Source organism: Alnus glutinosa, chromosome 8 (assembly GCF_958979055.1).
Source record: "Alnus glutinosa chromosome 8, dhAlnGlut1.1, whole genome shotgun sequence".
Lineage (NCBI taxonomy): Eukaryota > Viridiplantae > Streptophyta > Magnoliopsida > Fagales > Betulaceae > Alnus > Alnus glutinosa.
Window position 1 is genome coordinate 29,225,428 of NC_084893.1, and position 12,927 is coordinate 29,238,354.

At 37.7% G+C, this 12,927-nt stretch overlaps 1 protein-coding gene across 1 annotated transcript; it reads left to right on the forward strand.

The window, feature by feature from the left end:
• The first annotated feature begins 6,341 nt into the window (after positions 1-6,341).
• LOC133875395 (E3 ubiquitin-protein ligase At4g11680-like) lies at positions 6,342-10,294 on the forward strand. Its single transcript, XM_062313519.1, has 3 exons — positions 6,342-7,769; positions 9,024-9,405; positions 9,791-10,294. The coding sequence occupies exons 1-3, from the start codon at positions 7,267-7,269 to the stop codon at positions 9,935-9,937; spliced, it is 1,032 nt and encodes a 343-aa protein (XP_062169503.1). The 5' UTR covers positions 6,342-7,266; the 3' UTR covers positions 9,938-10,294.
• The last annotated feature ends 2,633 nt before the right edge of the window (positions 10,295-12,927 follow it).

The window sequence follows — 12,927 nt, forward strand, 5'->3', positions numbered from 1 at the left end:
AGCTTGGGCCTTCTATGGTGCATCATTTTCGACCAATTAGTCTGTGCAATTTCATTTATAAAGTAATCTCCAAAATATTGGCGAATCGACTAAAGGTACTACTTCATTACTTCATCTCACCATATCAGTCAGCTTTTGTTCCTTCTCGCTCAATCCAGGATAATTCGATTATGGCACATGAACTTCTTTATTCGCTGAAGTCCAAAAGGGGTCGTGGGGGTCTTATGGCAGTAAAAATTGATATGGAAAAAGCATTTGACAGAATGGAATGGAATTTTCTGTTGACTATTATGATTAAGCTGGGATTTCATCCCACTTGGGTCAACTGGATCAGGATTTGTGTGTCTTCCTCTTCCTTTTCAATCTTGATTAATGGATCTCCTTTTGGGAAATTTTCACCGACTAGAGGTTTGCGTCAGGGTGATCCCCTTTCACCTTTCCTCTTTATTTTGGGAACTGAAGTTCTGTCTCGACTATTTCATCAACAAGAATCCATTGGGCTACTAAAAGGAATTCGTATTGCTAAACCTTGCCCCCCGATAAATCATCTGCTTTTCGCTGATGATTTGATCATCTTCGGCAAGGCTACTTCCTCTGATGCAAACTCCATCTCTGCCTGTCTCCAAAAATATTGCAGTTGGTCAGGACAAAAAGTCAATTCAGGGAAATCATCAATTCTCTTTAGCAAAAATACATCTTCTGCCAGTATTTCTAGTATATTGGGAATTATTCCTTTTAAATTATCATCTTCTAGGCCTTTCCATTTGGGTCTACCATTGTTTTTTGGAGCTTCTCGTAAGGAGGCTTTTCAGCCTCTTCTAGATAAAGTTCTGTCTAAATTGAATGGTTGGAGGGCAAAGACACTTTCTCAGGCTGGGCGAACGGTACTCATTAAATCTACGGCTTCAGCTATTCCTGCTTATGCTATGAGCACATTCCTATTGCCTTCTTCCTTTTGTAATATTCTGGATCGTCGGTTCAAGGATTTTTGGTGGGGGTTTCCACCGGAAAAGGCCCGTAATCTCTGTCTCAAATCTTGGGACTCGATCTGTCTTCCAAGGAAACAAGGTGGTCTTGGGTTACGGAAGATGACTACTACAAATTTGGCGCTTATTACTAAGCTGGGATGGAAGTTTCTGCACTCTAATTCTTTATGGGTCGAACATTTACATAAAAAATATATTCACTATGGCTCATTCTTCACTACTTCAACTGCTTCTACTGCTTCTTGGATTTGGAAAGGTCTTCAGAGATGTAAAAGTTTTCTTATTGCTGGGTCTTGTCTGAAGGTTTCAGTAAATAGCGCAGACTGTATTTGGACAACATCCTGGGTTCCATCCCTTCCATCCTACCGGCCTTCTCCCCGTAGTCCAAATTCAAGTTTTCTTCCCCCATTGTCTATCTCTGACCTCATTATACCAGGAACTCGTCTTTGGAATAAGCGTCTGCTTTCAGTTCTATTTGAACCTTTCTCGGCTGTCGCAGTTGGGGAATTACCGATCATGGCAGCCTCTGATAAGAGCTATCTCTGGACTTCTTCTTGTTCTGGGCGTTTTTCCACTTCAATGGCCTATCTTTCAATCTTGAATAATGATTTTACTGGATCACATCTATGTCCTTTGTCTACTTTTTGGAGAGATATCTGGAAGCTCCAACTAACGGATCGTCTTAGAATATTCATATGGAAGATAGCTTGGAATATTTTGCCAACTACTCAGCGGTTACAGTCAATCATTCCTACATACCATCCTGATGCTTCTTGTCCGCTCTGCAAATCTGGTCAGGACTCCATTAGGCATCTTTTCTTTCACTGTCACTATGCTAGAGTAGTTTGGCGTCTTTCACCTTGGCCGCTTGATTCAATCTCTTTAGATTCTCCTGATCTACTAAATTGGGTACGAGTTATTTTATACCCTGATGTTTTGCTTAAAATTCCTTTCTTGGAGAAACATCGGTTTCAGGTCTTTGCAGCGGTTGCTTGTGACCTTCTTTGGTTCCATCGAAATAAGGCCTATCATGATGGGCTGACTTTTGATGCTCGTTCCATTGCCAATCTTGTTTGTATTTCCTACCATCAACATTGTGATGCTTGGTCTGCTAAGTTATTTCCTAACCCTGAAAAATGGATTCGGCCTCCGTTACACTGGTACAAAATCAACTTTGATACTGCTATACGTGCCACTTTTTCCTGTCAAGCAGCAATTTGTCGAGATAATAATGGGAAGTTAATCAAAGCGGCTACTCGAATCCAGGCTGCATGTTCATCTAATAAAGGCGAGGCTTTAGCTGCACAACTCGCTGTTTCTTTAGCATCATCCCTTCGCCTCGACCGGTTTATCATTGAAGGTGATTCTCAAATAGTAATCCATGCTCTACAACAGCCAAATATTGTTCAAGATTGGCGTATCACTGACATCATCCAACAAACACTAGACTTGTTCCCTCCTGATTCGACTTGGTCATTTCGGAAAGTCAATAGAAGTGCAAACTTCGGTGCCCACTATGTGGCACATTGGGCCGCAGCTCGATTCCAATCAAGCAGCATTCCCACATCCTTATCAGTCATCTCTTCCGCTACTACTCAGATTGTCAGTGTTATTTTAGATCCTGGGCATAATTTTCCTGTTTCATAATAATTAGTTGTAAATTTTCCTTTTGTTGTATTTCAATCGTACCTATATTAAAAAAAAAAAAAAAAAGAAAGCTATCATGTGACACGTAAATATATAGGAAGTTGTACTAAAAGTAGGACCCACAAAATTTCCTTACGTGTATACATTTCTGAACGTGATTACTTTCCCTAACAAAAAAAAAAAAAAAAAAAAAAAAAAAATACTGAATCTCAGCATGACACGTTGCCCTGGTTACCGACCAAGACGGTCAAATCTGAGTCAACTACGGAATCATTGAGCTTAATTAAATTATTTTGATCGGCAGCCTACATTTTCATTTTTTTCTAGAAATATAGACCATTTTCCTTACACGTTGCCAGTATGAGTCGTGCACGAAACCTCTACGTTTGTCAATATCTAGGATGTAACAACAACTTTAAATACACGTATTAAATTTGCTAAAACAACAATTTTTTTTTTTTTTTCAAAATTTATGTGTGGTAATGATCCAAACCCTATACTTAATATTGACAATTTTTTACACGACTCGCAAATTTAATACAAATGTGACATGAAGTTATAAAATTTGAGTTTAGGTTAAACGGTTTTGGATCATAAACGATCCGTTTATAAACGGGTCAACTCATTTATAACACATTTATAACCCGTCAACTTTTTTATAACCCTTATAAACATGTCGTGTTCAAATTTTGTGTTTAGCTAATCGTGTTGGGTATGAGTTGGTTTAAACGGGTTGGTAGTTCAATCGGGTCGACCCGATCTCGACACGGTAACCCGTTTTGTCAACCCTCTGACTATATTTAAATGATAATTTTTTTTTTTTTTTTTAAAAAAAGTTCAATTGGATGGGGTTTTTTTAAAATATATATATATATTTTATAAAATTGTCATGTATTTATTGAGCATGTGAGATATACATGCTTTTTTAATAATAATATTAAAAAAAAAATTTATATAAATCTTTTTTTAAAGTTAGTCTTTAAAAATCTCATGTGTTGCTTGAACATATAAAATTCCTTCAACTTAATATAGAGAAAATTTATGTAATTCTCACATCCTAAAGAATAAACGACAAATTTATAGACTGAATTAAAAAAAAAAAAAAAAAAAAAATCCAACGCAATTTAAAGGAAATTTGTGTTCAAATCTAAATCTCCAATTATATTGGTGAGAAACATGTTGAATGGGATGTAGACAAATCGCTGTTTTGGAAGCATCCGGATATCAACAGAACATTTGGTGGGACAAAACGCCTTTCAATTCTTGGGGCACACACGTGAGAATTGCCTGTTAATTTTTAGCCTCAAATTGAATGTGATTTGATTGAAGTAAAGGTCAAGATCCAATATCTTTTTTCAATCTTCTAAACAATTTTTCAACTTTTAGCCTTTTTCAGTCGAGATAGGATTGAAGTAATAGTACTTATCCGATCTATCCATCCAGAATTTTGGTCTAGATAGGATTGAATTCATATTTATCCAACCTATATTGAATTGGGTAATATCCAAATTTATTGATTAACAAAATGCTGACATACTACTAACTTAGAAGATCCTGGAAGCTTGTATAAAAATTTTAATCTCGACTGATTATTTTAAATAAGGAGTAATGATTCAATGCCACCAAAATGTACAACTTTTCACCAACTTACCTATGTGTTAAGGTGGTCCCCCACTACTGTTTGAGTTTTTTAATTTTTTAAAAATAAATTAAGGTGAGGGACCATCTTGCCACATAGACAAGGTGGTAAAAAATTGTATATTTAGGTGGTAGTGAATTATTACTCTTAAATAAAAGGAAAAAACTTTATTTATTTTTATCATTTTTTGTAATTTTGTCCCCCAAACTTAAAATTCTAATTTTGCTCCCTATCGCCACTAATAATATAATATCCCCACCACCACCACTATTTTGAGTGGTCGGCCACCCTTTAGCCCAAGGTTGAGCAACCTTATAAAATGAACAATCTATATTAAAGTTATTGTACAAAATATAATAGTATAATACTTAGAATAATGCACTCTTAAAAAAAAAAAAAAAAACAAAAACAAAAGCATTGAAGGATAATGAATGTTGTAAGTTGTAACACATGGCTGGTTTCCTAGAGATCTGAAGGTGACATCTGATAAGCCCTTTAGAAATTATCATGCTCCGGGTAAGTTTTAGCCACTTGATATGAGTACTTCTTAGGCCATCTCCAGCGGTTGGAGTTAAAATAGCTACTCAAAAAGTACACATCTCTACTTTAACTACTGACTATCTTACAAACACTCCAACAATAATCTCTATTCCACTCTTCATTTTCTTAAAATATTGTTTTTTAATCTTTTTCTTTATTTTTTATTTTTTTTCCACTTCTCCCTCTCCCTCTCACTCTCTGCTCTCCCCCAACCTCCAACCCCAACCCATCTCCGGCAGTGACGATGCAGAGATCGGATCCGACGATGACGGCGTAGTCAATGAAGGCGTAGATTTTGGTGTGGGGGAGGAAGGCAACGACGTGCTTATCGGGCCTTCCTTAAATCCCTCAACTTCTACCTCCACTTGCCCACCCACACCCAAGACCCAGAACCGGTGCGATTGATGGTGGCTTCTCGAGCAGCAGGCGTTGCTTCTTCTGGGCGACGAGAATGGCCCAGCGTACGTAGAGGTCGGTGGGCAGGGGCACGTAGACGGCGTCGACATCTAGATTGTCAAGGACGGCCTCGTTCGGCGCTGGAGCTTTGGGAGGATCGGTCGGATCTTGGCGTTGGCACAGAGAGAGGAGACCGGTGCCTATTCAGAGGAGCGGCGTCGGCGTCGGACCTCGTCTTCTCCGGTGGGCGAGAGAGGAGTGAGAGAAAGAGGGAAGAGAAAAAAAAAAAAAAACAATAAAAAAATAGTGATATGTGAACGGTGAATAGCCACTAGTGGCTATTTACTGTTTATGAAGTTAGCAAAAAAGTTAGAATAGCTACTCTGTTGGAGCAAGAAAAAGATAAAAAAAACAGCCAAATTTAATTTATCGGTTAAAGTAGCTCTCCTGCTGGAGATGGCCTTATGAAGCTGACCAAAACCAAGTGGTTCAAATGCTCCAAATTCTAATCATGCTACATAGTACATGTGTACAAAACTTGTCTCTTAAATTTAAGAACCATCTAATTGTTGTCCTAGATTTTCTCATAGGATGATGTTACATCCTAATCCTACCCGACGACAGTGTTCTTGTAAGGATGCAATGCCTCTAATATGTACCATTCATTTTAAATCAACGGTCCAAAAATTGTCAAATTGTTTTTTTTTTTTTTTTACATTAAGTTGTCTCACTTCTTCGTTTATTACAGTCTCTTCTTCTACTTTTTCGCCACCTCAACTACCCTCAACTCCGATCTCAACACCTTTCTCATATTATCCTATGGTGGCCGAACCATTCCAATCGCCAAACCTTCCATGTTTTAAGAACATGCTATATGTTAACAAAACAGTCAAAACTTAAACTAGTCTCTTAAATTTAAGACCCCATCTAATTGTTGTCATAGATTTTCTCATAGGACAATGTTCTGCCCTACCCAAGGACCAAGGTTCCCAACTGCAGGAAGGTATGGCCAGTATAAACATGCAATGATGCATCACAAATGAGGGACCATGGCTAGTTGGATTAGGTAGCCAACCGCTCACCATAAAATCTCTCAAAGCCACAGTACCCGCCAGAATTCGAATCAACTTATTTATTTTCTATTGCATAAACAACAATTAATTAGTAGACGTAATTATCATATAATATCTTTAAGTCTTATCCAATTAAAGTTCTTAGTGAGAATAACATAACTTAATTTAATATACTGCAATATCTTCGCTTTTACTTCAATTTTCTATTAGGGAGAGAAAGAGAAAGAGATGGAGAGGGAGAGAGAGAGAAAGAGAGAGAAAGGGATTTGCAGTTGAAGAACAACAAGGTTGCTCTCTCAGCTTTGCTTGCTTAATAAACAATGGCCAGAGGGAAGTTAGGCCAACGGTTAACTTCCCTCCAAACCCTCTGATTCGCTTGGAATCAAAGCAAAGCTTTTGCAGTTGCTTATTGGTCACCATCTGAGACACCCAACTTCACCTTCCTGACATACTCTTCACAACCATCTTGCCCAATCCTTCTATATACAGTTGAATTCCAAAAACTTTTGTTCATATTTGAGGTCCATCTACAGATACCCATAAGAGCTTCTGACCAGCTGCTACAGCCACAGTTGATTTCTTTAGCTGAGGGACTAAATTAAACAAACCCACCTGTAGTTGGTGCTTGAAGTTTTCAATGTATTGAGCTGTGGGCTTTCTGGGATTGTGTTATGTTCGAGTTGGTTTCTGAATTGCGGGTTTTGGCTTGCTGCAGCTGACATGCTTGAAGAAATTCTGATGGGCTGCCCCACCCACCCAACGGGTATCTTTTCATGTTTGCCTCTCAGAGCTCTCATGAATGGTGTGACGCTCTGAATTACAGGCTTTCAACCAAAACCAACTGCTGGTCAGCCACTTTTTTCGTGACTCAACAATACAATCTTTGTGATTTGAAAGACCCTTATGCCCGTATTCCGATTTGGTTAAATTCATACAACACTTGGTCATTGTCATTACTTGGCATATCGCTCTGCAATATCTCCAAATGAATACCCGGTACTTTTTTCCACCGGACTCCTTGTGCGCTTCAGGCAGTGCGGTTTCATTTTCATCAATTCCTCCGGCAAGACAAGATGGTGGGGCTGTTGGCAGTCGACACAGGCCTTCTCGTGCTCTCCCTTCTTCGTTCTGGGCAAGGATGGCGATGAGGATCTCTAGAGCAAGGTGGTTCACCTTCTTAAGAAGAGTTTTCCACTACCAAAATGGATCAAGATCTGATCTGGGCTCTAACCCTTTCAATTCAAGCACTTGGATGTTGCTGGAGTTTACAGCTTTGATTGTTCAAATAAGCTTCACAACATTTACTCTAGCCATTTCCAAGAGGGAGAAGCCTGTTTGGCCCATGAGAATCTGGATTGTTGGTTATGATATTGGTTGTGTGCTTGGTCTGTTGCTTCTCTATGGGCGCTACCGGCATCGTCATCTGACTCAAGGAGATGGTTTAAGCCTTTCCGATATAGAACAGCAGAGGGGCAGCGAAGAATCCAGGTAAAGGGCTATACCCTTCAACTCCTATCAATTAGTTTTGTCCTAAACAATCATAAGCACTTCCCATGCGCTGTACTAATGGTGGCAGTTTTTCTGTTATTATGTAAATTTGGGAGCTGGTCACGAAAATATCATGTAAATGTTAGGTGCCAATTATTTCTTGGTTGCTCATTGGGTTCAGGTCGAGTCGAGTCATAAATATAAAATCATATAGATCAACTATAATTTGACTCATTTAATTAAATGTGTCAAATTTATTAACTCTAATCTGCTAATTTCGTGATGGTTCATATCGAATTTGCGGGTCGTTTAAAAAACTCTTAACCCTAAATGTTAGGTATCGGATTTGGGTCGTGTCGAGATATGTGTATAACATCAATCATAATCTAACCTATATAATTAAACAGGTAAGACCCATCAACCCTGACCTACTACTAATTTTGTGTTGGGTTCGTAACTCATATAAAAAATTGTCAGCCCTAGTAAATGTTGGGATTAAAATTGAGTTGGGTAGAAAAGCATGCTAGAAAAATAAGAAAATCATATGTTAGTAGAAAATTGTTAGAAATTATACAAACACCTTAGTAGTTATGAATCTTATATATTTGGCTAAATACTAAATTCTAAAATGGCTACAGTAGTTCAGATTGTGTGGGTTACGAAGACATTGTATAGGTGTTTGCTAAGTTCTGCATCGATTATGTAAAAGGGCCATCTGGGTTATACAAATGATTACAAATAGCCCAATTGTGACCGGTTGTTTTGGGTATTGCACAAGGATCAGGATTGGCGGCAATTCGTTAATTGAATTGCAGCCTGCCCGAGCTCCTAATGAGAGGGCTTCGATGAAGCCTACTTGTTTGGACAGGTATTCGGACAACCAGATACTTGTTCGGATAGGTAGACTACATCAAGACTTTCTCTTAATTGGCTGCAATTCGGTTATCAATTGCAAGGATCCTAGTCCATTGCGCAAATATAGCCAACACATCTTTGGATTGTAACAAGTAATATTAAAGTATAATCTCATAACACCATATTGTTTGACCATACTGTAGCCTTGTCAGTAGGGGATATTATAATATATGATTATTGAGAACATCAAATATGTTTAGTAACTTAGACAACCTCAAAGTTCTAATTAGCATGATGGTAGCAATACATAAATGATAAAAACATTATAAGCTACTTGTTTTTACTGTTTTAATGCACATAAACAAGTGTTCGTAGATTTAATTGAAATGGTGGATACAGGATCTCACATTTGATGAACAAATGCCGGACTTCACTTGAGCTGTTCTTTGCAATATGGTTTGTGATGGGCAATGTTTGGGTTTTCGACTCTCGCTTTGGGTCCTTCCTTCGAGCCCCAAAACTTCATGTTCTCTGTATCTCCCTGCTGGCTTGGAATGCCATCTGCTACTCTTTTCCGTTCCTGCTGTTTTTACTGCTATGCTGTTGTGTGCCACTAATTAGCAACCTCGTCGGATACAACATGAACATGGGATCAACTGATAAGGGTGCATCTGAAGATCAAATTTCCCAGCTTCCCAGTTGGAGATATAAAGAAGTCGACACCAAGTTAGAGCTTGGCAATGATACTGAATGCAATCCAGAGTTAACAAATGAAGATCCAGTAAGTAGATTTTAACTTGCAGATAGCTAATCTTGCCTAATAATAGAGAATAAGAGATTGTTTAGAGTAATACTATTTAATAGACAGTTATACGACTGCCATACCAATGGATGGCGTGGTAGTACAAATCAGTCTTTAAATCAACAAGGGCTTGTAAAAAGAAAAAGTGAATGGCTTTTTAATGACAGGTCATCCCAGTCGTATAGCGTTCTACTAAATAGCATTTCTCGGTTGTTTAATTGGCCTTGCACAAATGAATCTTTATAGAAAACTCAATTCCTCTTCTCAAGCCTAATTCAACAAGTAGATACTATGTAAAAAAGATGATATCCTGTTAAAGTTTATCTGATGAGGTTGTTCTGTTTTCTTGTGGGGTGATTGACAGGAATGTTGTATTTGCCTAGCTAAGTATAAGGAGAAGGAAGAATTGAGACAGCTGCCTTGTTCCCATGTGTTTCACCTCAAGTGCGTGGATCAATGGCTCCAAATTATATCTTGCTGCCCTCTTTGTAAACAAGAACTAGAGAGGTAGAAAGCAAGATAATCACTTAGAAGCTGAAGTTTTTACTGGTCTTTCATTTCATTTCATTTCATTGTTTTTTTTATTTTTTATTTTTAAATTTTCTCACTATGGCGTGAATTATATGTATTAACATGGTTACTCGAGTGAGTATTGCTTGTACAGTAGAGGTCACCAGTAACCATGAATATACTGAAGTCTACTGTCTTTGAGTATACACAGCAGGATAATGATGTTGGACTCCTTGCTTCCTAAAGGTAGCCGAGTCTATTACTCCACCAGGATTCACCAACACTTGTATATGATTTAAAGATTTTTGATTGTCATTAAAATGTGAAATACATGCACTAAATAATGATTGAGTACTTATTCTAATATATAAATTTATGCTCTCTTACACAGTGCTTCGTTTTGTGCGCACTTGGATACAATTTCTTCGTCATTTTTTTTTTTTTTGGAGCGCAGGGAGTGTAAAATAGCTCTACAAGCCTACCTCCTCTTAAGTAGAGGTGATACTTCTTGCTCGCGTGTCGGATTGAAGTCGGATTAATGCATGAGTATAAGACTATATAGGTCAATCCTAACTCAACCCATTTAATTAAACGAGTAAGACCTCTCAACCCTAGTTTGCTAATTTCGTATTAGATTCATGTTGAGTTCGCCAGTTATTCAAAAAATTGACAATCTTATCCATAAGAAGAAATCATTTTGTTGAGAAAATGAACTAACTTAGATAATTCAAAGCTGGAAGTAATATTTGGTTAAAGATAGTGAGGTACTTGGCTCAATTATCAGCACCACCTATAAAGTCCTACTCAGTAGTAGACCATAGTCTGTCAAACTACGACCTCATTACTTAACATCACTAATCTGCTTTGTTCTACAGAAAAACTCAGGGGGTCATTGTAACACCCCGGTCCCATATTGGGAAGAGATGAATAGTTCACAGAGTGAGTAGTTTATAAAGATACTCATGGGTGTTAAGTCTCACATTGCCTAGTTACTAGGTGAAACTGGGCTTTATAATGGATTCTTGGAAAAGTTTCAAATTGACTAGTCCTTTTGAGGTGATAGGCAATGTGGGACTTAACACCCATGAGTATCTTTATAAACTACTCACTCTGTGAACTATTCATCTCTTCCCAATATGGGACCGGGGTGTTACAAACTCCTCCCCTTAAACCAATGACCCCAGGGAAAAGCGCTAGCCATATCTGCGCTATCACCTCAAAAGGACTAGTCAATTTGAAACACACCCATGAGTATCTTTATAAACTACTCACTCTGTGAACTATTTATCTCTTCCCAATATGGGACCGGGGTGTTACAAACTCCCCCCCTTAAACCCTTGACGTCCCCGTCAGGGACATGTCATGCGGTGCTCCAGTACCACATGACCTGGCATTACTAGGTGGCTCTGATACCATTTGTAGCGACTCACCCTCAATGACACAATATTGTCCGCTTTGGTATCTTGGGACTACTCGAACCCTCAACCTCAAGGTTTTGTTCCTTACACCCAACCATTTGGGCTCCAGATGCGTTGTGTCATAAATGGTGCATTTATACATATAAGCACATCCTCATTCCCAAGCGATGTGGGACGCCACAGTCATCGTTTTCTTTGCTTTGGTATCAATTCCATTATTTTCTCTTGGGAGCTGGTAAAATATGTATGCATAATCTATAAATTTAAACAGTTGTTAGCACTAATGATGGAAGAAAATGGTTATTAGGTGGATTTTGTCAGCATATAATTCAATATGAGTGTGTCAAGACAACTGCATTTTCAACACATTTGACTTCTTAAGCAACCGGCTGAGGTTGTGTTTCCCATCCATCTCACCAACCCTAGTAGCAGTAGTTGTACCTGTTGTCTTATGGTAATAGTAATGCAAAATACTTAGACCCACAGTCATTCTACAACTCTTTTTTAACATGTACGACACGTGTTGGCACGTGATTGGAGGGTGTTAAAATTGTTTCAAGTGACTGACGTTACTTCAATCACATTCTGACGCATGCCAACAAGTTGTAAAAAACTCGCAAAGAGATTATAGGTCTAGCATTACTCAAATGGTAATAGCACATATAGTGATAATATAGATGTGTTCAATGGGGAATCACACATTAAGTCATTTCATGTACAATTGCCGCTACAATATTGTATACATGGCCTTAAGAAAGTCTTATGCAAAATACTTGTAAAGGCTTTGGTTTGTGTTCTGTTACTGGCACGGGACACAAGCTGGGAATGCCACACATCTCCAATTCCAAGTTCCTGTGAAGGTGTTGATCTCCTGGAAAACAACCTGCTAAGGAAGAAAAAGTTGTTTAAAATTCACCATCGATGGTGACTCTTCACAACTTGTGCACCTCTTCCAAGAGTTGTATCTATTTAACGGGTACAACTCTTGAAAGGATTACATTTATTCATGGTGAAGAGTCAACAAATATCTTCCATAAAAAAATCTATCACTATGAGAGGTTATGATATGTGAAGGTGCACACTATTATACTGTGATCACCTATCACATTCTTCTTACTTATGTTTTGTGTGCACATAACACATAATGCAAGCCCGTACTAACAATGTGTCTTAATCTATTATTTATCTTGTGTTCTTTAAGGTCGAATTTGAATTTTCAATATAACCAATAGTTTTGACTTAAAACATTCTTTTCAAAAAATCAACATAAATTATTCTAAAATTAAAATTTTTTTTTATCTCTCTAGAAAGTAATTATTATTATTATTATTATTATTTTTTCAGTTTTGTCCTCTCAAACCTGAAATTTTAATTCCGTCCCTGTCGATCTTGATTTGGCGTGATCAAATATTCATTTTTTTGTCTGATATTCTATACTTTAGTTCAAATACCCATAGATTTGGTGTTTGATTACTGACTTTTTATAATTCAGAAAGGTTGGTAAGATTTTGTCAATCAAATTTAGTCAAATGAGACAAAATTTGCAACTTTGACTTTTTTTAAGTATATTATT

Excerpts from the sequence above, each read along its gene's own strand:
- LOC133875395 (XM_062313519.1), top strand. The coding sequence starts at position 7,267 with ATGAATACCCGGTACTTTTTTCCACCGGACTCCTTGTGCGCTTCAGGC. Across the intron at positions 7,770-9,023 it reads AGGGGCAGCGAAGAATCCAG|GATCTCACATTTGATGAACA; the intron begins GTAAAGGGCTAT and ends TGGTGGATACAG. Across the intron at positions 9,406-9,790 it reads AGTTAACAAATGAAGATCCA|GAATGTTGTATTTGCCTAGC; the intron begins GTAAGTAGATTT and ends GGTGATTGACAG.